Source organism: Mirounga leonina, unplaced genomic scaffold, assembly GCF_011800145.1.
Source record: "Mirounga leonina isolate KUSES-001 unplaced genomic scaffold, KU_Mleo_1.0 Mir_239, whole genome shotgun sequence".
In the NCBI taxonomy this organism is placed as follows: domain Eukaryota; kingdom Metazoa; phylum Chordata; class Mammalia; order Carnivora; family Phocidae; genus Mirounga; species Mirounga leonina.
Window position 1 is genome coordinate 1,840,899 of NW_023270624.1, and position 22,565 is coordinate 1,863,463.

General features: G+C 47.3%; 1 protein-coding gene across 1 annotated transcript; it reads left to right on the plus strand.

Moving 5' to 3' along the window:
• The first annotated feature begins 757 nt into the window (after window positions 1-757).
• LOC118026526 (zinc finger protein 354A) lies at window positions 758-20,354 on the plus strand. Its single transcript, XM_035029420.1, has 5 exons — window positions 758-941; window positions 2,014-2,097; window positions 5,962-6,088; window positions 7,002-7,097; window positions 18,227-20,354. Exons 2-5 carry the CDS (start codon window positions 2,065-2,067, stop codon window positions 19,774-19,776), a joined length of 1,806 nt encoding a protein of 601 aa, XP_034885311.1. The 5' UTR covers window positions 758-941; window positions 2,014-2,064; the 3' UTR covers window positions 19,777-20,354.
• The last annotated feature ends 2,211 nt before the right edge of the window (window positions 20,355-22,565 follow it).

Genomic DNA, 22,565 nt, shown 5'->3' on the forward strand with positions numbered 1-22,565 from the left:
AAGGTAATTTGTAGATTCAATGAATCCAATCAAAGTCTCAGCATTTTTATTCACAAGTTGGCATAATGATGATTCTTCATGCGACTTAATAGCCAAAATACTTGAACAAAAATTCATGGATACCTACTCTATCTTAGCAAGACTTCGTTTCCTGCTATATGAACACGGGGGTGGGGTATCCGTGACCCCATTCCTTGCTACAAACTGCCTCCTTATCTACCCTAAATACTTCTGAACCTGCTTTCACTTTTCCCCATAACTTACCTTCTAAATTCTCTATGATTATATTTTTGACTTATTGTCTGCTCTTTACCACCTCCGATCGAAAAAAAAAAAAGTAACGGAGAGCAGCTAACTTTGTTTTGTTCACTGACATCCTTCCAACCCCTGCAATGGCGCTTGGAACGCAGCAGGTGCTCGATACACTTTGATTGAATCACTGAAGGGGAAGTAGGTTTGCTCTCGGCGCTTGTCTACTTGCCTTACCATCATCTATGCAGACGCACAGCTACAAGACACACCACCCTCAGCAAACCCCATTTCCTTCCTGAGGAACCTGGAGCCACGCGCCGGCTAGCCCAAGCGGTAGGACAGCGAGCCCGGCCAGCGGGAGCTGGGCACTTCACAGGCGCGCCCGGCCCCGCCTCTCCGTCTAGCCGCGGGGAACTACACTTCCCAGAATGCTTGGTGCTCGCGTGGACTACACTCCCCAGAGGCATTGCGGCCGTACCCCCCGCCTCCCGTCCCGCCTCTCCGGACCTGCGCGGGACGCCGGTCGTTTGCTGCCGGAGCGGGAGGCTCAGGGACTTGAAGTCGGCCAAGGCATCGCCCGGGGAGGGGTCCCGACCCCAGGCTGCTGTCCGCCGGGGCAGCGCCGGAGCCTCCGCCTGCGGAGCACGGCCGGGGAGGCGCAGCCCCCGGGACCCCGGGGCCTGGGCGAGGTGAGCGGCGGAGGGTCGGCGGAACGCGGGACGGAGGGAGGACCGGGGCCTCGGGAGGATGCGGCGCCGGGGCGCGGGGCACAGGCCCGAGGGGCGCGGGCGGGGCCTCTGTGGGCGCGGGCGGGGGGCCGAGGCCCGGCACCCCCGACGTGCCCGCCTGCCCCGCACCGCCGTCCCGCGGACGCGCCCCTGGCCGCGGCAGGTCGGGCACTGGTCCCCGCCGGCCCAGGCCCCGGGCGCCCTCCTGCTCCCTCCGGACCCGCGCCCAGCGCGCTAGCTGCCGGGCCCTGCGCGCGTGCGGCTTTGCTACCGGCTGTCGGTGGACGCGAGGCGCTTTTCGCCGCTCCCGGGCTGCGGGCGCACAGGTGTGTTTTCCGCCAGAAGCGAGTGGCCGGCCTCCCCCCGCCGCCACGGCAGAGCCTGGACTGGAGCCCAGGTCTTCGGCTTCTGTGCCTGCTCCTCTAGACGGCAGCCCTCTGGCCGCCACACGAAAGCTGCTGTCACCCCTTCCCGAAGCACTTTTCTCCAGAAGCCTGGAAGGAGACCCCTTGACAGGAGGGGGAGGACTCGGGGGCGGGGGGGCGGGGGGGCGGCAGCTTGGGGTGGACAGGAGTCGTCCCCTGCGGGCCGTGAGGTTAGAGCCGCGCTCTGGGCGCGCGGAGCGGACCCCGGCGCAGCCTGGCCGCTGTGCGCCCCGGGCCGAGCGGCTCCGGCTCTGCGCTCAGTTTCCGACCTGTAACCTGTAACCGGGCGTGGACAACGGCAGCGGGGCGGCGGGACTGAACGTGTGGGCGGTGCCCGGCCCGGGGGAGGGTCAGCGAGTTATTGCGGCCCCTACTGCAGCCGGAGTCCTACGTCCTTCTTCTCTGAGCCGCACGGCCGAGGGGGGGGTCCCGGACCCCTGGGGCTGGCCCTCGTCCCTGGGCCTGTGTAGCCCCAGCTCCTTCTGACTTCCCTCTCCGAGGGCTCGTGGCCTCATTCTCGGGCGGAGTAAGGATGTCAGAGCTGGTGATTCTCAGGGGTGGAAAGCACGAGGGGCTTCTCCCTCCTGGCTCCCTATTTCCTCTTTCAGATCTGCCTCTGGAGACCCCACCGTCCTCGCAGAAGAGCCCAGAAAGAAGACATGGCTCTTGGACCGAGGGAAGCAAGGTCTCGAGTGAGTTCATTGCCATCTCGGGTCTTACAGATAGAGAGATAGATCGATCGATTGATTGATGGGCTGGTTGATTTACTTACTCGCTTACTTACCCTACCCTTAAACTGAAGTTCTCTACTCAGTACAGTTTTCTCCAGGGTCTGGAGCCCTAGCCCTTTTCTCCTTGAAGAGTCGATCCACCCAGGTGGAGGGTGGATTCTGTAGGCAACGTTTGCCTCCTCCCTGCCAATCCATGTCTGGTGTTTCTCTCTTCTTTTTCTAACAGACGCTTCTTTTTATTCATGAATCTCAATTCAGTGTATGATTACTAACTTGACAGGTAAGGTGCCACATGGGGACGGAGCAAAGAAACACGCACACTTGGCAGTTCCTTTCTGGCCCTGCTTCCTTGCCTCGCCCTGGTCTCTCTCTCCCTACCCTTGGCTTTTCCTTAGGATACCTTCCCTAGACTTCTCCAAGCCACCATGGTTAGGTTTTTCTCCCTCTTTACTTTGTGGGCCACGTGCCTTGTTTCTGTACTCTCTTGAGAACTGTTCTTGACCTGCCATTTTCATCCTTCTGTCGTTGGAAATGGTCCAGGTGAGCCAGTGCATGAACAAGGAGTAGCCCTGTTGGAGGGGACGCAGTTGGAGAGATCTCTGGACTGCAAGGGCAGAGAGAAGACTCCCCAGGAAGGAGCAGGGAGGGTTTTGTGGGATATCAGGAGTGGAGAGGCAGGGTCTCCAGTGGGTAAGAAGCGGGGCTTGAACCCATCTCCTCGGTTGTTTGCGGGCCTTGGACAAATAGCTCCGTCTCTCTAAGCCCGTTTCCTCATCTGGACAATGGGAATAACAAGCATGCCGACCTCATGGGGTAGGTGGCAGGGTCAGGTGAGTTAGTGCACGGAAAGTGTTGAGATCAGGGCTGGGCACTAGCAGATGCCCAACATGGGGTGGTTGTGGGAGCCGGACGATGTTACTGTAGTAATAATACCACTCATGCCGACAGATGGGAACGGCTGTACCGTGCTGCTAGGACTTGGCCTTTCATTGCTCATCTTCATCTGACAGTAACAGTTAATGCTGCTGGGGGTCGGCCCGAGGGCTTGGCCTTTGTTCTCACTCTCAGGCCAGCGCAGCAGTGATCATCCCGGTGTTACACATGCGTAAACTGAAGCTCAGAGACGTCCAGTAACCTGAATTCCAACCCCAGTGTGTCTGGCTTCTGGGTCCAGGCTCGTCACTGCCCAGCCATTCCCCTGGTGCCTCTTTCAGAACCCGGGGCAGCCCCAGCCCCGTGTTCCCAGAGCTCTTCTCCGCTGTCATGTCTTTGGGCCCATGAATCGCGGTGGTGGTTGATCTTGGGGCTGGGGCCGGCCAGTGCATATCTGGGCTGCTTTTTTCTAAAGCTTTCCTCTTCCATTCCCACAGAGCCACGCTGCTCTCGTGCCCAGAATCTTCTCCATCCCTGCAGAGGAGCTAATGCATGCGGCATTCTCCCTAACCTCACCTGCTCCCCTATGTCCATACTGCATGGGCTTGCGTGTAAAGCTCAGTGACAGGTGTTTAAGACCAGAGAGAGAATATACTGAGTGCTGGGTTAACAGAAAACTTTAATCATTGTCCTGCCTCTGCCACTGATAAAGTATGTGACCCGGGGTCTTGGCTGCTCTGGACCTTCTCATCCTCATCTCTGAAGTGAGGATTGAGCCGGGAGATGGTGTATGGCCCTGTCCAGCTACACATTTTTCTTTCATTGATCCAATTATTTTGTGTGTTAATCTTGTCTGCCAGCTGGATTGTAAATTCTTTGAGAGCAAAAATTATTTCTTATATTCCTCCCCAATATGTAAATAATTTACTGTTTTTCTTACCAGAAAGATATTGTAGGGGCACCTGGGTGGCTCAGTTGGTTAAGCGACTGCCTTCGGCTCAGGTCACGATCCTGGAGTCCCGGGATCGAGTCCCGCATCGGGCTCCCTGCTCAGCAGGGAGTCTGCTTCTCCCTCTGATCCTCCCCGCTCTCATGCTCTCTCTCTCTGTCTCATTCTCTCTCTAAACTAAATAAATAAAATCTTAAAAAAAAAAAAAAAGATATTGTATAATCATGGTATAAATTTTAGAGTATAAAATATGTACATATATATGCATAGATGTATATATGTATGTGTGTGTATTTGTGTGTAGAGTTGACCCTTGAGCAACACAGGTTTGAACTGGGTAGGTCCACTTCCACGTGGATTTTTTTCAATCAGTACAGTACAGTACTGTAAATGTATTTCTCTTACAGGTTTTTTTTTTTTTTTTTGGTTTATTTTTTTGAGAGAGAGTGCAAGTAGATGAGGGGGGACAGAGAGAGAGAGAGTGAATCTCAAGGAGATTCTGTGCTGAGTGCAGAGCATGATGTGGGGCTTGATCTCATGACCCTGAGATCATGATCAGAGTGGAAATCAAGAGTCAGATGCTTAACCGACTGAGCCACCAAGGCGCCCCCTTATGATTTTCTTAATATTTTCTTTTCTCCAGCTTACTTTAGTGTAAGAATATAGTATATAATACATATAACGTGCAAAATATGTGTTAATCAACTGTTTACATTATTGGGAAGGCTTCCAGTCAACAGTAGGCTATTAGTAGTTATGTTTTTGGGGAGTCAAAAGTTATATGTGGATTTTCGTCTGTGTGTGAGGTCAGTGCCCCTAACCCCCTCCTTGTGCAAGAATCAGCTATATATTTTTTTTCATATATTCAAAAGAAAGTAGAATCACCCTTAACCCCACCGTCTGGAGATAATCACTGTCAATCATTTGTTGTGTATCCCTTAGCATATACATACATATGCACATGCATATATTTATACATATATATACATATATATGTAATTTTTTATCAGAATTGAGTACAAGCTACACACTGATATATAATCTGCTTTTTGTATTTAACATTATCTTGGGTGTCTTTTTAACAAACATTGACCTAACCATCAGTTGTGTTGGTTGCATAGTATTTTATATTGAATATGATAATAGCTAACATCTGAAGCTTTGATATGACCCAGACATGGTATTAATTACTGTATGGGTTATCTCATTTATTTAATAGCTCTATGTGGTAGGTTCTGAGAGGCGTTTTTGCAAAATGGTTAAGAATGGAGCCTGGTCATGTACCTGGATTGGAATCCCAGGTCTACCACTGACTAGCTATGGGACTTTAGGCAAATTTATCCTCTCTGTGGCTGTTTTCTCTCATGTAAAATGAGGACACTGATGAATCTTCTCTTAGAGTTGTCGTGATTTTTAAATAAAGATCATATTAAAGATTAATAGAAAGTTCTAAGGCTTGTATCTGGCCTGTGTAAAGCATTCAGTAGAAGAGAGAGATTTCAGTTTTCATTATTTCCGTCCTCCAGCTCCAGTGAGCACTCAGATAGTACCTTCTATTAGTGACCCTACCCTTCATCATCCGTGATGACTTAGCTTGTTTCTAATTTTTTGCTATTACTAAAACCATGATAAATGCTCTGTGTGCATTTTTGTGTACTGTTCATTATAATAGAAATATAATTGGTGAGTTAAAGAATAAACATCTTTTAAAGCTTTTGATATGTATTATCAAATCACCATCAGCAAGATTATTCTAATTAACACTCCAGTGGTCTTACTTCCTCCCCACATCTCCTTATAGTAGTTAACACAGGGCCTGGTGAATACTTCATGCTGCTCAGTATGTATCTGTCACTGGCCGATGGTTCATTAAACAAATGACCTGACATCTTCAGAAACCAGAATATCAGAAGCCTTTCACGGCAGCCCGTCTACTCCCCCCTGCTACCTTCACTCTGTGGGGTGGGAGGTCCTGGGTGAGCCGGGATGGCTTGTCATTACAGGTGTCGGTGACCTTCGAGGATGTGGCTGTGCTCTTCACGCGGGATGAGTGGAGGAAGCTGGGTCCTTCTCAGAGAAACGTGTACCAGGAAGTGATGCTGGAGAACTACAGTAACCTGGTCTCACTGGGTAAGGGAATTTTCCCTGTAGATGAAAAGGTCAGGGTGCCTGGGTGGCTCAGTCATTAAGCGTCTGCCTTCGGCTCAGGTCATGATTCCAGCGTCCTGGGATCGAGTCCCACATTGGGCTCCCTGCTCAGCAGGAAGCCTGCTGTGTTCCTGCTCTCGCTGTCTCTGTCTCTGTCGAATAAATAAATAAAATCTTTAAAAAAAGAAAAGAAAAGGTCAGACGTTAGCATAAGTCAGCACCTGCCTCCCTGCATAAAAGCCGTGGGTCATCAGGAACTTTTAGCTGAATTTTGCCTTAGGATTGTACACATTGTAAATAAATAAGTGTTTAAAACTTCTTTCCCCCTATAGGCATGGATTTGTCCCAGGCATGGGACACTTAACATACTTGCATGTTAGAAATTCCCTCATAGTTCAGGCAACATTTTCCTGCTGATCTTGTTTGCTCAGCTCACAGCAGAGAGCATCCCTCAACCATCTTCATTAACCTGCCGCCAGCCTTTCTCAGTTCCCCCTTCCTGCCTGATGAACGTTGTATAACCCACCTTTGAAAGGGAGTCAGAGTGCTTTCTCATTTTAAACAGGGCACTTGGTACACAGTCTCTCGGTATGGGTACCTGTTTACAAATATTTAGTCTTTACATTAACGTATTCCCTCTCCTGTAGAAAGCCATGGATACTCTAGTAATCAAAGCTGCATGTTTATCATATTTCTCTAACCTACAACAACTGATTACATAGCCACGCCCTACAGGTCCCTTGCTTTTCCCCTCACAAAGGCCCTCACATCGCGGGGGCACAGCTCGAGCACCCCATCGAAGCTCACTGTGCCGTCCCCTGAGTTTTCCGCTCAGATCCGTGATGCCTCTTTCGAGTCAAAGCAAAACCAAGTCTTTTCTTTTTGTCTCTGGCAGGACTCCTGTTTTCCAAACCAAAAGTGATCTCCCTGTTGCAGCAAGGAGAAGATCCCTGGAGGGTAGAGAAAGAAAGTCCTGGAGGCCCCTCTCTAGGTGAGTGGGTGGGACCGAGGGGCTGGGAATGGGCTCAGGCAGCAGTCTGGGTGGTAAGTGGACGGTGCGGCTTGGAGATGTGGTTTGGGAAAGATTCCTCTGGGTCTCTGTCCTCGAGAAGTGGCGGAGAGGGGACGCTCGGGCCCCAGACGCAAGCTTCCTCTTATTCTCTGGTAGTCACTTCCCAGTGAATCTCTCAGGAGCTCTTCTTACTCGCTCCTGTTTTCAGAGGAGGGCTGCACATCGGGGATTCAGTCAGCAAACGGTGTACTTAAGGAATGGCAGGGAATCCTTCTGACCGAGGCTCAGGGTGTGTGAGAGAAGGAGCCGAGGAAGGAAACGGTGTCAGAAAGCTAGCCAGGCTGCGGTACAGCGGGCTTTGACAAGACCCGACATGGGACCGTCCATGGAAATAAGGAGTGTCAGCAGATGCTGGAGTTCTTGGTATTTCAGGAAAGTTGGCTTAACTGTGAAACAATGGAAAGGTCCTCCGATAAGGCGTGGCAGGAGAAGCTGGGCGAGTCCCCGCTCCGGCCCCGAGCGCCACCGTCAGAAAGGAGGGCAGCTGGTGTAGACGGAGCTGGGGTGGTGGGGGGAGGGGAGCATCGTGCTGATGTGTCCCCGTTGCTGCTGAAGGGAGCGGACATGGTTGTGCGGGTCTGGTGTGTGTGGAAGCGCAGATGGAAAGGCTGGGGACACACCTGAGCTGGTGCTGGGACCTCCACTGGGAATGGCATCGAGAAGGGGCGGGAGGAAAGAGGGCTTCAGTTACATGTAATCTTAGCATTTCATAGAGAATAGATTCGTGAAGTCCTTGTGCAGTTGGAGTTGAGCACGCATGGTCACTTTGGAAGTCCTGTGGGCATAGATTTAAAGTGAGGGAAAACCCGAGGTGGAACCGTCCCAGAGACACTTGCAATACGGTAGGTGAGACGTTTCGAGGGTCTGGACAAAGGCACGGGCAGTGGGGTCCAGGAGGGAAGAAGAGGGGCCCCTTTGTGAAGGGTGAAGGCCGAGTTCACTGCGGGATGGGTCTCACTGGAGATGTGAGCGGAATGTTCGGGGAGAGGTGCTGGCGGGCAGTTGTATGAGGTCTGTGGGAACTCGGAAGGGAGCTCAGGGAGCTGTCGGTACAATGGCGGCATCTGACGCCTCGAGCTGACCAGGCGAGGACACGGAGCAGAGGACAGAATGCCAGGAAACCTCACCATTTACGAGGTGGGTTAGGAAGGAAGACTGGCTGAACCTGAGAAGTCATCAGAGGAGAGAAACGGGAGAGGCGGCTGACAGGGAAGTTGGGGACGGAGAGCTGCTGAAAGGGGGACGATCTGGGTTCAGATCCGCACCCCCTGCTTTCCTGGCCCGTGATGGACGGTGCGTGAGCTCCATGCTGAGAGAGGTGTTAAGGATGCCTCTTAGAGTTTTGATTCAGAACTAGTGCCGTTTCTAGAGACAAGGGGTTGGTTATACAGGTTGGAGGGAATGATCGTGAATTCAGTTTTAGGCATGTTGAATTTGAGTCATCGAGACATCTAAGTTGCTATTTTGAGTGGGCTCTTGTATCACTGGGTGTGGAGAGAAGTCTTGCCTCGCGTATGTGTATGGAATAGAAATGGGCCCACGGAAAGAGTGCAGAACAAAGAGAATTAGGGTCCAAGGACTAAACCCTGATGGACCCCCCAGGACTGAAGATTATGCAGGGGAACACAAGTGCACAGAGGAGATTGAGGCTGGTGGGAAGGGAGAGGAATGTGGAGTAAAGCGGGGGGTCACCAGAGCCTAGGGAGAGGGCCGCTCAAGGCAAACAAGGGGTGGGAGAGGGCCGCTCAAGGCAAACAAGGGGTCACTGTGAGCCGCTGCTGACAGGTTGGTTAGGGGGGAACTGCCCAGTGTTTTGTCTCAGCCCCCTGGAGGTCGTGGCTGCTTTAGCGAGGTGGCTGAGGACAGAAGCCAGGAGGGGGTACGATGGGGTGATGGGCGGGAGGAAGGGAATGGGTGTGAGATAGTGCACAGAGCAGATGTGGAGGAGGAGCTCTTGTATGCACATACGGTTGTATATATCCTCTCATTTTCCTTTGTCCACTCTGATTACACAGCGCACGTTATTTTGCCCGTCACCTGGTGTCTGTTGAAACTCTCCATGGCCCCCCGTAGAGGGCTTCCTCTCTCTGTGGGGGAGCTTGGAGTGACTTCGGTTGTATTTGGCTTTGGATCATGTTAGCCCAGCAGGCCTGGTTCGGGCTAGGATTTTATAAATGGTATGATTGCTGATTTGCGTGATGGATATTGATTTAAAGCTGTACCTTTATCACGTATCCGTGTAAAGTCCTGAGATGGATCGCAGTTTGAGTTAACAGAGGAATCTGGTTGAATAAACTGTGGCACATTCACGCAGACTTCTTTGAGGAAGACCTCTGTAAATTCCGCTACGGGGTTATCTCCACAACATATTCATAGGTGGAAACACGTACTTTTAGCTCAGGAAGGAGGAAATACCAAAACGACAAAAGAGGTGGGGGGTGGGAGGGATGGGGTGGCTGGGTGATAGACACTGGGGAGGGTATGTGCTATGGTGAGCACTGTGAATTGTGCAAGACTGTTGAATCTCAGATCTGTACCTCTGAAACAAATAATGCAATATATGTTAAAAAAAAAAGAAGATAGTAGGAGGGGAAGAATGAAGGGTGGGAAACGGAGGGGGAGACGAACCATGAGAGACTATGGACTCTGAGAAACAAACTGAGGGTTCTAGAGGGGAGGGGGGTGGGAGGATGAGTTAGCCTGGTGATGGGTATTAAAGAGGGCACGTTCTGCACGGAGCAGTGGGTGTTACGCGCAAACGATGAATCATGGAACACTTCATCAAAAACTAATGATGTAATGTATGGTGATTAACATAACAATAAATAAGACAAAAAGTGTCTATTAGGTTTTAAAAAAGGAGAGAAAAGCCTCTTCTGCCTCATCACCAAAAAAAAAAAAACAAGTAAAAGTAGATCAATAAAAATGGTTACTGATGAAGGCAGAAAAGAAAAAGAAAAAAAAAAGGACGAAGAGAACAGCGATAGGATCTAGAATTGTTTAAAGGTGCCTTTTCATAATTTTGACTTCGGAACTATAAAACTGTTTTTTATAAAAGTATAAAACCAGAAATCAAATGAAAATGTCCATAAATATCGCAAGCAAAATGAAACAAAGGACCCTAATTGCCTTTCAGGTTGGTGGCTGAGTCACATACAAAGGCATTTGAAATAATTCTTATCACAGCAGTTTGAATAAACTTCCTGAGCGATTTCTATCTGTGACATTTTGATTCATAATAATGTATAATTGGTCTTCATCTATTTCTGGCACAGAGCTCCTAAAACCCTTGGAATTTCCTAAGTGACGAGAGCCATAAAGGTGACTTGTTATGTCAGTGAGTGGCTTTTGGACCCCACCCAAGGATGGGTGCTGGTTGCTAGGGAATCAACCCTGTGGTTAGTGTTGGAATTTTCAGTCCCAGCCCCTGACCTGCTCCTTGAATCAGTTGCAGGGGGCAGTGATTTAGTCCATCATGCCTGTGTAGTTAAGGCCCCATAAAAACCCAAAAGGACAGGGTTCAGAGAGCTTCCTGGTTGGCTAACACGTGAAGGTCTGGGAAGAGTGGTACATCCAGACAGGGTATGGAAGCTCCTCGCCTTTTCCCCTGAACATTGCCTGATGCTCTCTTCCAGCTGGCTGGTCCTGAGTTACATCCTTTTATAATAAACGAGTGATCTAGGAAGAAAAAAATTTGAGTTCTGTGAGCCAATCTAGCTAATTAATCAAAACCAAGCAGGGGGTTGTGGGAACCTCTGATTTATAACCCACTGATTGAAAGCACAGATGATAATTTGGGCTTGCAACTGGTGTGTGAAGGGGACAGGGGACAGTCTTGGAGGACTGAGCCCTTAACTGGTGGGGTCTGATGCTATCTCCAGGTAGCTAGTTGAGTTGAATTATAGGACACCCAGTTGGTGTCCAAGAATTGCTTGTTGTTAGTGTGGGAACCGCCTCTCTCCCCCTACATGGGAATTGGTACACAGCTTTTAATTACCTTATAGGCAAAAGGAACTTCAAAACAATAGGCAGGCCAGATCTGAGGACCCAGAGGTGGTCCCCCAGGACCAGCCAAGAGGGTCCTTGGCATCGCACAGGGTAGAAATAAAACTCTCGCAAAGTTTATTGAAGATACAAAGAGAGGGCAGATACAGACAGTGTCTGGGAGACTCAGGAAAGAAGAGTGAGTCCCATCTTTGCTTAGGGTCTGAGGTTTTTATTGAGGACGGTGGTCTGGTGTACGTGTCCTCTCAGGCATCCAGGAACTGGCCGGAATAAGGACGAGTGCTCAGGTGTCCTCTGTAAGTCACTTACTTCCTGGAGGCAGGCGTCTTGGGTCAAGGTGTCTATATGGTCAGTGGTCTTGGAAAACGTACATGATGTACCTGAGGACCTTACCTTGCCCTGTCATTCCTTAGATGTTACCTATTGTGCTGGAAGACTCCAGAGAAATCATTAACCCCTTGACCTTTACAAGGAGGACATACACTAATGCATGCGTAAGATGGGGGCGTGGGTCGTAGCAAGAACAGAGGCAGCCAAAAAAGCAGTCCATCATGGGCTCTCTTCAGTTTCCCTGTCTCAGTAAGATTATGTGGCTGTGTTTCCGGGGAGAGTTCTTAGCTCTGAGAAGTGTGTTCTGACCTTTCATGGGAGAAATGATAGAATATTTGGGATTTACCGTCTGTACTCTGTCGGAAGAGATGGAGGGGTGTGTAGGAGTAGGTTCCACCTGCTCTATCAAGTACCACAGACCATGTGGCTTGAAACAACAGAAACTTACTGTCTCACAGTTCTGGAGGCTAGAAGTTCAAAACCAGGGCATTGACAGGGCCCTGCCCCCCCGAGACTGGTACGTTCCTCCCTTGGCTCTTCCTAGCTTCGGGCGTGGCCGCCATCTTTGTTGGCTTGTGGCTGTGTCGCTCCCATTTCTGCTGCTCCTGTCGCTCGGTGTTCTTCCTGTGTGCCTTTGCTGTGCAGGCCTGTGTCTGGACTTCCCTTCTCTGAGGACCCCAGTCATAGCGGATTAGGACCTGATGACGCGATCTTAACCTGATTAATCTTCAAGGACACCGTTTCCAAATAAGGTCACAATCTGAGTTACTGAACTTACAGCTTCACCATAGCCTTTTTGGGTGACACAGTTCAACTCGTAACAAGCCAGTAGTTGAAATAACAGTAGTGATTGTGGAAGCTGGCTGGGAGGTTCACTGTACAGTTCACTCTATTTTTTTGTACATGTTGACCATTTTCCATAATAAAAAGCTTTAAAAGTTAGCATTAGCAACAAAATTTCTAGAACAGCATTTCTCTTTTTCACCAACACAGACATTACGGAGGAGGTTTGTAACTGTGTATGCTACCCCGTCATGGTGTTAGGTATAATTCCCGGCACGTAGCTCCCTGAGTCCTCAGACTTTGTAGAAAGTCTCTGAGAAATGCATAGGACATTTTATAGGAGTGACTTTGAATCTGACCAACTACAGGATAAGGTGGGGACAGATACGTTAGGAACGAAGTCCAGAAAGCTGGCCGGGTTCAAAGACACTGATGCTGCTTCAGCCCTCACACTATCTGGCTAATCCTTTAAAATCCCATCTTAGAGGTTTCTTCCAAAACACTCTGACCACCATCTGTACCTCTTCCCCGTTTGCACCCTCCACTGAGGGTAGTTTGGATGGTGGTCTAAGCTCACATTCACGTCCATTTCTACCTTGTCATTTTGTTGTAAAAATCATCACATTGCGATGTGATGGCCTGTTCCTTCTTTGTCTCTAATGCCAAGCTGGGAACTCCCTGAAGACGTGAACTGTTTCTTTTCATTACCGGATCTGGAAGGTCTGATGGATCACCAGTGCGTAGGAGAGAGCCTGGCATATGTAGGTGCTTTTTAAGTATTTGATGAATGAATTAAATAAGGAGTGGTCGGTGCTTTTTGAAGGAATAAGAGGAGTTACATGTAGTAAGAGGGATAAATCCAGTGGGAGATAATCCCGGCTACATGAGAAACTGGAGTCAAAGGATCAAACCAAGGATCAGTAGCAATGTCACTATGGAGTAAGGAGACCCTGAATTTGGATGTCTTAATGACAGTTGTTAGTGACATCTTAGAGAAGAGGTTGAAGAGAATTTGTTGACTGACCAGACTTGGAATGAAGAGGAGGGAAGAATCTGAGATGAAACGATTTATGGCTTAGTCACTGAAAAGCTCATGATGGGATTCTGTGCTGGGAAACAGAAAAAAGGTTTGAAAAGGAATGCACTGAGTTCAGATCTGGACAGCCTAAATTTGAAAGATACTCAAATGGCAAGTCTAGCAGGCAGTTGGAAATAGCTGTTTAAAGTGTTCTGAGAGGAGTCAGGATAGTCCCTCACACAGGAGGTGTGGGAGTGGGGAGAGAAGGCCAGGGAGAGACTTCCAGAGTGTCCTACGAGCCTAGGGAGGAGAGTCGAGAACTGATGCTAGGCGCCAGTCAGGGTCACAGTCAGAGCAAGGTCACTCTGGCCTCCAGACTTGTGACTCCGTCCTAGCCTTGTTCATGCCATAGCTCAGGCCCAGGCTGGACTCTAGAACAGAACAAAAGTCACACTGCGCTTCTGGAAACAATCTGTGGGGCTGTGAACACACTAAGCAGATCATAAGGAACAGTTAGGATTTCCACAGTCTGGGTCTCGTGTCCACTGCGGTGGGAAACCCGAATTCAGGGCTAAGGCATGGGCACTCCAAGTAGCGTTGAGGTGAGTTGCCCAGTGTGGATATGGACCCTCGTAGCTGTGATCACTTCCATTAAAACAGAGAAATTCCGGTGTCCCATTGCCCTGTTCAGTTCTAAACAAAACTTTTCAAGAGCGTCTCTGTATTGATGTTTCCATCTTGTCATCTCCCCGTCTCCTCTGTATGCTCCATGGTGGCTTTCTTCCTCATATTCCCAAAAAGCATGGCCACTAAATTCCAGTCAGTCTCCACTTGGGCACAGGCAGGGTTAAGTTTCTGGTCCTCAGCTTGTTTCCAGAGTTGCTCGCTTACTGCTCCCTGCAGTACTTTCTTCCTTTGGCTTCTGGAGCACCGTGTTCTGATTTTCCTCCCTTTCTTGACCTCTGATGTGGCCATGCCTAAGTGAGTGTTCGTGCTTCAGCTTTAAATAAAATGTACCTACTGAGGACTCCCAGATAGCTCACTGTAGCTCCGACCTCGTCCCTGATCTCCAGAGTACATACAACTGACAGTCTCAGTGTCCTCCTTGAGGGTCTAGACATAAAGGCACCTCAGCCGCGACAAACATGTCGGAAACCGAATGCACCCCCAGACCTGCCCCTTTTCTGCCCTTCTGTTCTCAGTGGCTTGTGCAGCATTCATCATTTTCAGGCCGGAAACCTAGGAGTGATCTCTCTCTTTTTTTTTTTTTTAAAGATTTTATTTATTTATTTGACAGAGAGATAGAGAGCACAAGTAGGCAGAGAGGCAGGCAGAGGGAGAGGGAGAAGCAGACTCTCCACTGAGCAGGGAGCCCGACGCGGGGCTCGATCCCAGGACCTTGGGATCATGACCTGAGCCGAAGGCAGCCGCTCAACCGACTGAGCCACCCAGGCGCCCCTAGGAGTGATCTCTTAACTGCTTTATTCCTGCTCAGTGCCCCACACCGTCTGCCAGCAAGCCGGGTCATGTTATCACCTCCTTAATAGGACATCCGGCTGCATGGTCTGTGCCTCCACCCCCTCACTCAGCCAGATAACTCCAGCAGCCGCCTGAGTGCTTGCTCCCCTCCCTGCGTCCACTTGGGCCTCACCGGACCGTTGTCTACATGGTGGCCCACCTGAGTGAGCATGTCCTTTCCCTCTGGCTTCCCATCGTGCTTAGAATAAAATTCCAGGGGTGCCTGGGGGGCTCAGTCGGGTGAGCATCTGACTCTTGATTTCGGCTCAGGTCATGATCTCAGGGTCGTGGGATTGAGCCCTGCCTCTCTCCCTCTGCACCCCCTCCCCACCCCCGCTTGCGTGCATGCTCTCTCTCAAATAAATAAACCTTTTTTTTAAAAAAAAGAACGGAATTCCAAACTCCTCACCACGAGGCCTTACCTGATTTGCCCCTTCCTGGTGCTCCAGTCTTACTTAGCATCATCCCTCTTGCTGTGTACCCACACAGCCTCTTTGCAGTTCCTCAGAAGTCACCCCACTTCTGTGTTTGCTGTTTCCTTTGCCTGGGAAGCTCTTTCTTCACATATCCATACAGCTTTCATTTACTTACTGTTTGTCACTTCATCCCCTCTCCCCCAGCGTGCGTGCGCGCGTGCACACACACACACACACACACACACACACACCCCAAAGTATAAGCTCCTGAAAGGCCGGAACTCTGTCTCAGTCATGACATTATCTATATTCCTGAGAATAGCTAGTCCATAATAGGCACTTACTAAATATTTGTGAATGGAAAGGACATCTCCACCATATGCAAAACTAAGGAGCACCTGAGTGGCTCCATGGTTTAAGCATCCCAACTCTTGATCTCAGGGTCATGAGTTCAAGCCCCACGTTGGGTTTCTTGTTGGGCATAGAGCCTACTTAAAAAAAAAAAAGGGAGTGCCCCAGAAACTGCATGGAGTTTTACATACCTGGCAAGAAGCCAGGGAAGGGAGAGGAGAACAGAGATGGACAGAGGTAAGATCATGAAATACCTGGTTCACTGCATTAAGTACACTGGCCCTCATATATGAATTATTGAAGATAAATTTGGGAGATCTTAAGGAAGTTTGCAGCATGCTAAGATGTGGATTTTAAAAAGATTGCTCAGGTTGCAGTGTGGAGACTAAACTAGTAGAGAGCAAGACTTGAGACCAGGAGAGTAGTGAGGAGACTATGGTACAAACAGTGAAGCATGAGAAACAAAATACCACGAAGGCATCTGGCCCAGTGCTCAGGGCTTTACTCTTAAGTTAGCAAGACTTTGTTGGGAAGGAACAAGGAAGGTGTTGGGCAGAAAGTAAAACACTCCTTTCCCTTAAAATAAGTAGTAAAGACATTGGGGCACCTGGGTGGCTCAGTCGGTTAAGCGTCTGCCTTCGGCTCAGGTCATGATTCCAGGGTCCTGGGATTGAGCCCCGCATCGGGCTCCCTGCTCAGTGGGGTTCCTGCCTCTCCCTCTCCTGCCCCTCCCCCAGCTCATGCTCTTGCTTGCGCATGCTCTCTCTCTCTCAAATGAATAAATTAAAAAAAATAGTAAAGACATGAGCGCATGTAAAATGAGCCAAGGAGGGTGTAACAGAGTGGAGGGGAAAATTCCAAATTTTAAAGAGAGAAGAGAAAATGTTATTCAGGAAGGAGACCGAGAAGTAAAGCTGGTAGAAAAGAGAAAAGCAGAATGCATTATGATCACCAAGCAGAGAGAAGTCGTACACGGGTGAGAAAGGGAACGTCTGATAGGAATCTCAGCCACAGTGAGGTGCAGAGGAACCCTTTAAATGGTTCTCCCCGGCCCAGGAGGACATGCCATGCACAGCCATTCCCTGGCAGAATTTCATAGTTTATGAAACTCTGAACCGAAGGCAGACACTTAACGACTGAGCCACCCAGGCGCCCCTCAATTCTGTTCTTTACCACTCTATCATGCTAGCCCTTTTTTACCTTTTTGTATTTGTGCCCATCTTGTTTACCTTTGACTCTTTTCCATACTGTCTGCATAGCCTCTTTTGCTTGATGTAAAAGGCAAGGCTGCCTTTCTGGCTTGCACCTTTCAGCTTCATGCCTACCTGCAGGACCTCTAGATTAACACCATAACTCGTTCCTGTTTGAACTGGCCCTGAATGTAACCACCCATAGATGATCTCCCATCACTCATGTAATGTCCTGTCCTGTAAGGCAACCTCAAAAGTTTGAATCATGTGTATTTGTGTGTGTGTGCATGTGCGTGTGTGTGCACATGTATGAAATAAGGAATTGAGACTATTTGACATTGTTCAAATTAGGAATATATAAGTAATTAAGGAAAATTAACAAAACATTTCATGTATAATTCAGGTGTCATCAGGAGGATCTGCAAATAGGGCAAGCTAATCTGCTTGCAGAGAATACTTATAGTAGAAAAGGAAAGTCTAATATATTTAGATGTAGGTAGATGTGTAATTATATATATACAAAGGTATAGAATATGTATTTTAAATACTGTGGTAAGTGCTATAATAAGGGGAATGGACTGTAGAAATTCAGAGTCAAGAAAGGACTCCATTGAGACCCCTGGGTGGCTCAGATGGTTAAGCGTCTGCCTTCGGCTAAGGTCATGATCCCAGGGTCCTGGGATCAGGCCCCACATCAGGCTCTCTGCTCAGTGGGGAGTCTGTTTCTCCCTCTGCCTCTGTCATTCCCTCCACTTGTGCTCCCTGGCTCTGTCTCTGTCAAATAAATAAATAAAATCTTAAAAAAAAAAAAAAGAAAGAAAGGACTCCATTAACTTTTGAACTGTCTGAAGGATACAAAGGAATTGGGCATGAGGGAAAGTGGGGAAGACTTTACAGATTAGGAAGATTACACACAATGAAGAGAAATGTCATGAAAATAATTTCAGAGTCCAGGATGGCTTTGGACTGATCCCAGGCTGCCTTTCCCAATTCGTGCTCCCCTGGTTGCTCTTAACACTCATCTTCTTTAAATAGGTTTGTTTTATTCTTTTCTCCACCATAGTACTTTAGTTCCCATTATTTTTCTCTATCGCTTGAATCTTTTATGTTTTCCTCTTATAGTTGGCCAGATAAAGACCCTATTTAAATAAATTAATACTTGGGATGCCTGGGTGGCTCAGTCCTTAAGCATCTGCCTTCGGATCAGGTCATGATCTCAGGGTCCTGGGATCGAGCCCCGCATCGGGCTCCCTGCTCGGTGGGAAGCCTGCTTCTCCCTCTACCACTCCCCCTGCTTGTGTTCCCTCTCCCGCTGTGTCTCTCTCTGTCAAATAAATAAATAAATACCATCAATACTTAGTTTTTTCTCTACATTTAGTCTCAGTAGCCAGAAACCATATTACATGAAACATCTTTAGTTTTTTTTTCCCCCTCCAGGATGGAAGAGCAGTCACAAAACCACGAAGTCAACTCAGACGCAGGATTGTTCTTTTCAGGAGTTGATGATGAGAAGATCCAGAAGAAATGGACCCTGGGACTTTAAATCAGAAAAACCCTGCATTTATGAAGACAGATTAGAGAAAAAGCAGGAGAAAAAAGAAATTCAGACAGTTACCCACAAAAAAATCCTCATTGTAGAAAGAAGCCGTAAAAATAATGAATTTGGCCAAAACTTTAGCCCAAAGTCGGTCCTTGTTAGGCAACAGATGGTTCCCAGAGAAAAAACACCACCAAAATGTGAAATACAAGGAAACAGCTTCAAACAGAATCCATATTTGCTTAATCAACGAAAAATCAACACCGCAGAGAAACGCTATAAATGTAGCATTTGTGAAAAAACCTTCATTAACACTTCATCTCTTCGCAAACATGAGAAAAACCATAGCGGAGAGAAATTATTTAAATGTAAAGAATGTTCGAAAGCCTTCAACCAAAGTTCAGCTCTCATTCAGCATCAAATAACTCACACTGGAGAGAAGCCCTACGTATGTAAAGAATGTGGGAAAGCCTTCACTCTGAGTACATCCCTTTACAAACACCTAAGAACCCACACTGTGGAGAAATCCTATAGATGTAAAGAATGTGGTAAATCCTTCAGCAGAAGGTCTGGCCTTTTTATACATCAAAAAATCCACGCTGGAGAAAATCCCCATAGATACAATCCAGGTAGGAAGGCATCCAGCACATCCCTTCCCGGATGTCAGAGAATTCATCTCAGAAAGAAGTCCTATTTATGTAATGAATGTGGCAACACCTTTAAGTCTAGCTCATCCCTTCGTTATCATCAGAGGATTCACACGGGAGAGAAACCTTTCAAGTGCAGTGAATGTGGGAGAGCCTTCAGTCAGAGTGCATCTCTTATCCAGCACGAAAGAATTCACACTGGAGAAAAGCCCTATCGATGTAATGAATGTGGAAAAGGTTTCACTTCTATTTCACGACTTAATAGACACCGGATAATTCATACCGGTGAGAAGTTTTATAACTGTAATGAATGTGGCAAAGCCTTAAGTTCTCACTCGACGCTTATCATTCATGAAAGAATTCACACTGGAGAGAAACCGTGTAAATGTAAAGTGTGTGGGAAAGCCTTCCGACAGAGTTCAGCTCTCATTCAACATCAGAGAATGCATACTGGGGAAAGACCCTATAAATGCAACGAGTGCGGGAAAACATTCAGGTGTAACTCATCCCTTAGTAATCACCAGAGAATTCACACAGGAGAGAAACCATATCGGTGTGAGGAATGCGGGATATCTTTTGGCCAAAGTTCAGCTCTTATTCAGCATCGGAGGATTCATACAGGAGAGAAGCCCTTTAAATGTAACACATGTGGGAAGACTTTCAGACAGAGCTCATCACGTATTGCCCATCAGAGAATTCATACTGGAGAGAAACCATATGAATGTACTACATGCGGGAAACTTTTCAATCACAGGTCATCTCTTACTAATCATTACAAAATTCATATCGAGGAGAACCCCTAGGAAGTAAATTTGCATGTGTGAAAGCCTTAAACCAAAGCTCATCAGAATATCCGAGAGTGATACAACAGAAGTAATGGATAGGAAAAACCTTTCTGTGATGTAGGCCTCATCAGATACCAGATTCCAAGGATAAACCTTGACTGTGTAATAGATAATGAGGAAAGTAGGAAGTGTTCATGCCTGCCAGGCACTTTTGAAAATAACCTGAAATGAAGAATTCACAACTGGAGACACTGACTTTGGGCATTTGTAAAATAATTCTCTTCCTAGAGCAGTGTACACGAGATACCTAAACATCTGGGTGAGGGGAGGTGTGCACTGGATTTCTCATTAAAAAGAAACTTATAAATTGGTAATACTTTTTTTTTTTACAACTAACATTTAATAGCATATAAAAGATGTGATTGAATTCTACACTTTTAGAGAAAAGGACCAAATAAAAGATTAAAAACAACAACAAAAAAGAGCTGTGAACTACCTCTCCATTTCTGGGGTTTGTCCTTTTCCTGACCTGATGTCAAATTCTGTGCATGGATTTCATTTAAAAATAGAAATAAAAGTCTGTTGTCTTCATCCTGTGTTCTTCTAGTAATTGCTATCGATTGGGAAGTTTCTTGTTTATTTAGCTGTGAGGTCATTTATGAAGAAAGTATGCCAGGATGACAGCTCATCCTGGGTACATTAAATGGGAAAAATAAGCAATTCTTTCAAGTGTAAAGCTATTAAATATCTATAAATTCACAATGGAAGGAGCTAGCAAAAGAAATTAATGAATCTAATAGCTGTGCCAAAATATTGAAAGGTACATTGATTATTTTATGACCTAAGAAGTAGGTTTTCCCTTACTTGGTGTTCTGTATCACACAACTTAAGGAAAATAAAAGGAATTATAAACAGTAATTTTTTTTAACCCTAGTTCTGGGGCAGGTACTATACTGCATACTGGGAGCCTTACGAAGAAAGACACAGCCCTTAGAGATGCCGTGAATTTGGGGAGAGGACAGAGCTGAGGAACTAGCAGTGAGGAAGCCAATTACTATATCACAGTATGTAAGTGGCTTTAACAAGCAAATAGGTAAGTTAACGATAATATGTTGCATTGCAAGAATGTTAGGGATTCGTGCAGCATGAATGAAGAGGAGATCAAGCCTAACCAAGAAAACCTGGAGACAAAGTTTCCAGAGGCAGTGTGGCTAAGCCAGGTTTTGGAAGAACAGCAACTCTGCAGAGGGTGAAATGACTGTTCTGAAGCAGAGACCACATGCATGAAGGTACAGGTGGGTAGGCGGTCACGGCACCTTCGTGAAAACGCAAATATGGAACTAATGAGCAGGAGACGCTAAGTTGGAGTGGGACACAGACGCCAGATAACTCATGGCTTATTTGCCATGTGAAGAAGTTAGAATTTTATCCAAAATTGGTGAAGATTGTTCTGGCAACAATGTGTAGAAGATGGATTTAGGAGGTTGAAGAAAGCTGTACAGGTGGACGCCTAGAAATCTGGGCTATTGAAATTCAAGTGATAGGTGAGTGAGAGACCAGACTCCCACAGGACAGATGGATAGAGAACAGGAGACAGGTAAGGCATTGAGGCATTATGTGAACACCATAAGACATGGTGTTCACAAGCAAGTAGATAAGGTTGGTGAGCGACGAGACTAAGATGACCCAAGTAGGGCTGCCAGATAGGCTGTCTATATAGGACAGGTCTCGTATTCAACGATTTTGTCCTGCATCCTGGATTGACTTTGGCAGGTTGTCCTTAGTGTAATCAGTTGTGGGGGCTTTTTTTCCCCCCAATAATGAAAATTCAGCAGAGTTCTTTTTCTGCTTCAGTAATTGGCACTTAGGTTACTTAAATGGTAACGCTAGCTGAAACCCGTACCTCCACAAATAAAGATCTGAACAATTGCAGGTCTTGTTTTCCATCTTAAAAGAAGGCTAAGACTTCTTTTGGCCAAAGTCTCCAGTTGTAAACAAATGATCACTCTTAATTAGAACTTTGGGTGAGTACCAGTGCTCTGAAAATCAGCACCAGCAGCCATGCTTCTGAAAGTGAGCAAGTTAATGATAGACCCCAGTTTCTGAAAGTCAGCCAACTAGTAGACTATCTCATGCCTCTAGACAGTCGTTAGCAAATGTCTCACTCCAGTGACCACAGAAAGTATGCCTGTCAAGAACAACCTTATTCCAGTGATCACACGAACTCATTTGCAAGTCTTGTCAATCTATATAAACACCTACTTTTGAAAATCCACCAATCCCTACACCGAGCTTTCCAAAACCTTGTAGGAGATCAACTCTGGCTTTCTTCAGGGAGGATGTTCCTTGCAAATACAGCTTTCTCTTGTGGGCATACATGAAGTTTTCCTTTTCTGCATTACATATCAAGTTCAATTTGTTGCTAGTTTGCAACCATTTCAACAGCCCAACCCCTATTTACTGTTATCACCTCAGCCACATGAGTGACAAATGTGCTGATGAGGCCATGAGATTATCCTATTCAATATTTTCCAATTTTTGTGATGATTGCTATTATCTGTGTTTTGTGTTTTTGAATCCTAAATGCAAGTATAAATTTCATTAATCCTCAGAACATTGGGTATCTATTAAATCAGGAAACGTCCTTTTGAAACTTACAGGGTTAAGGGTCTGACTCTTGATTTCAGCTCAGGTCATGATCTCAGGGTTGTCAGATGGAGCCCCACATCAGCAAGCACGCTAAGCCTGCTTAAGATTCTTTCTCTCCCTCTGCCCCTCCCCTCCACACACACACACTGCTCATGCTC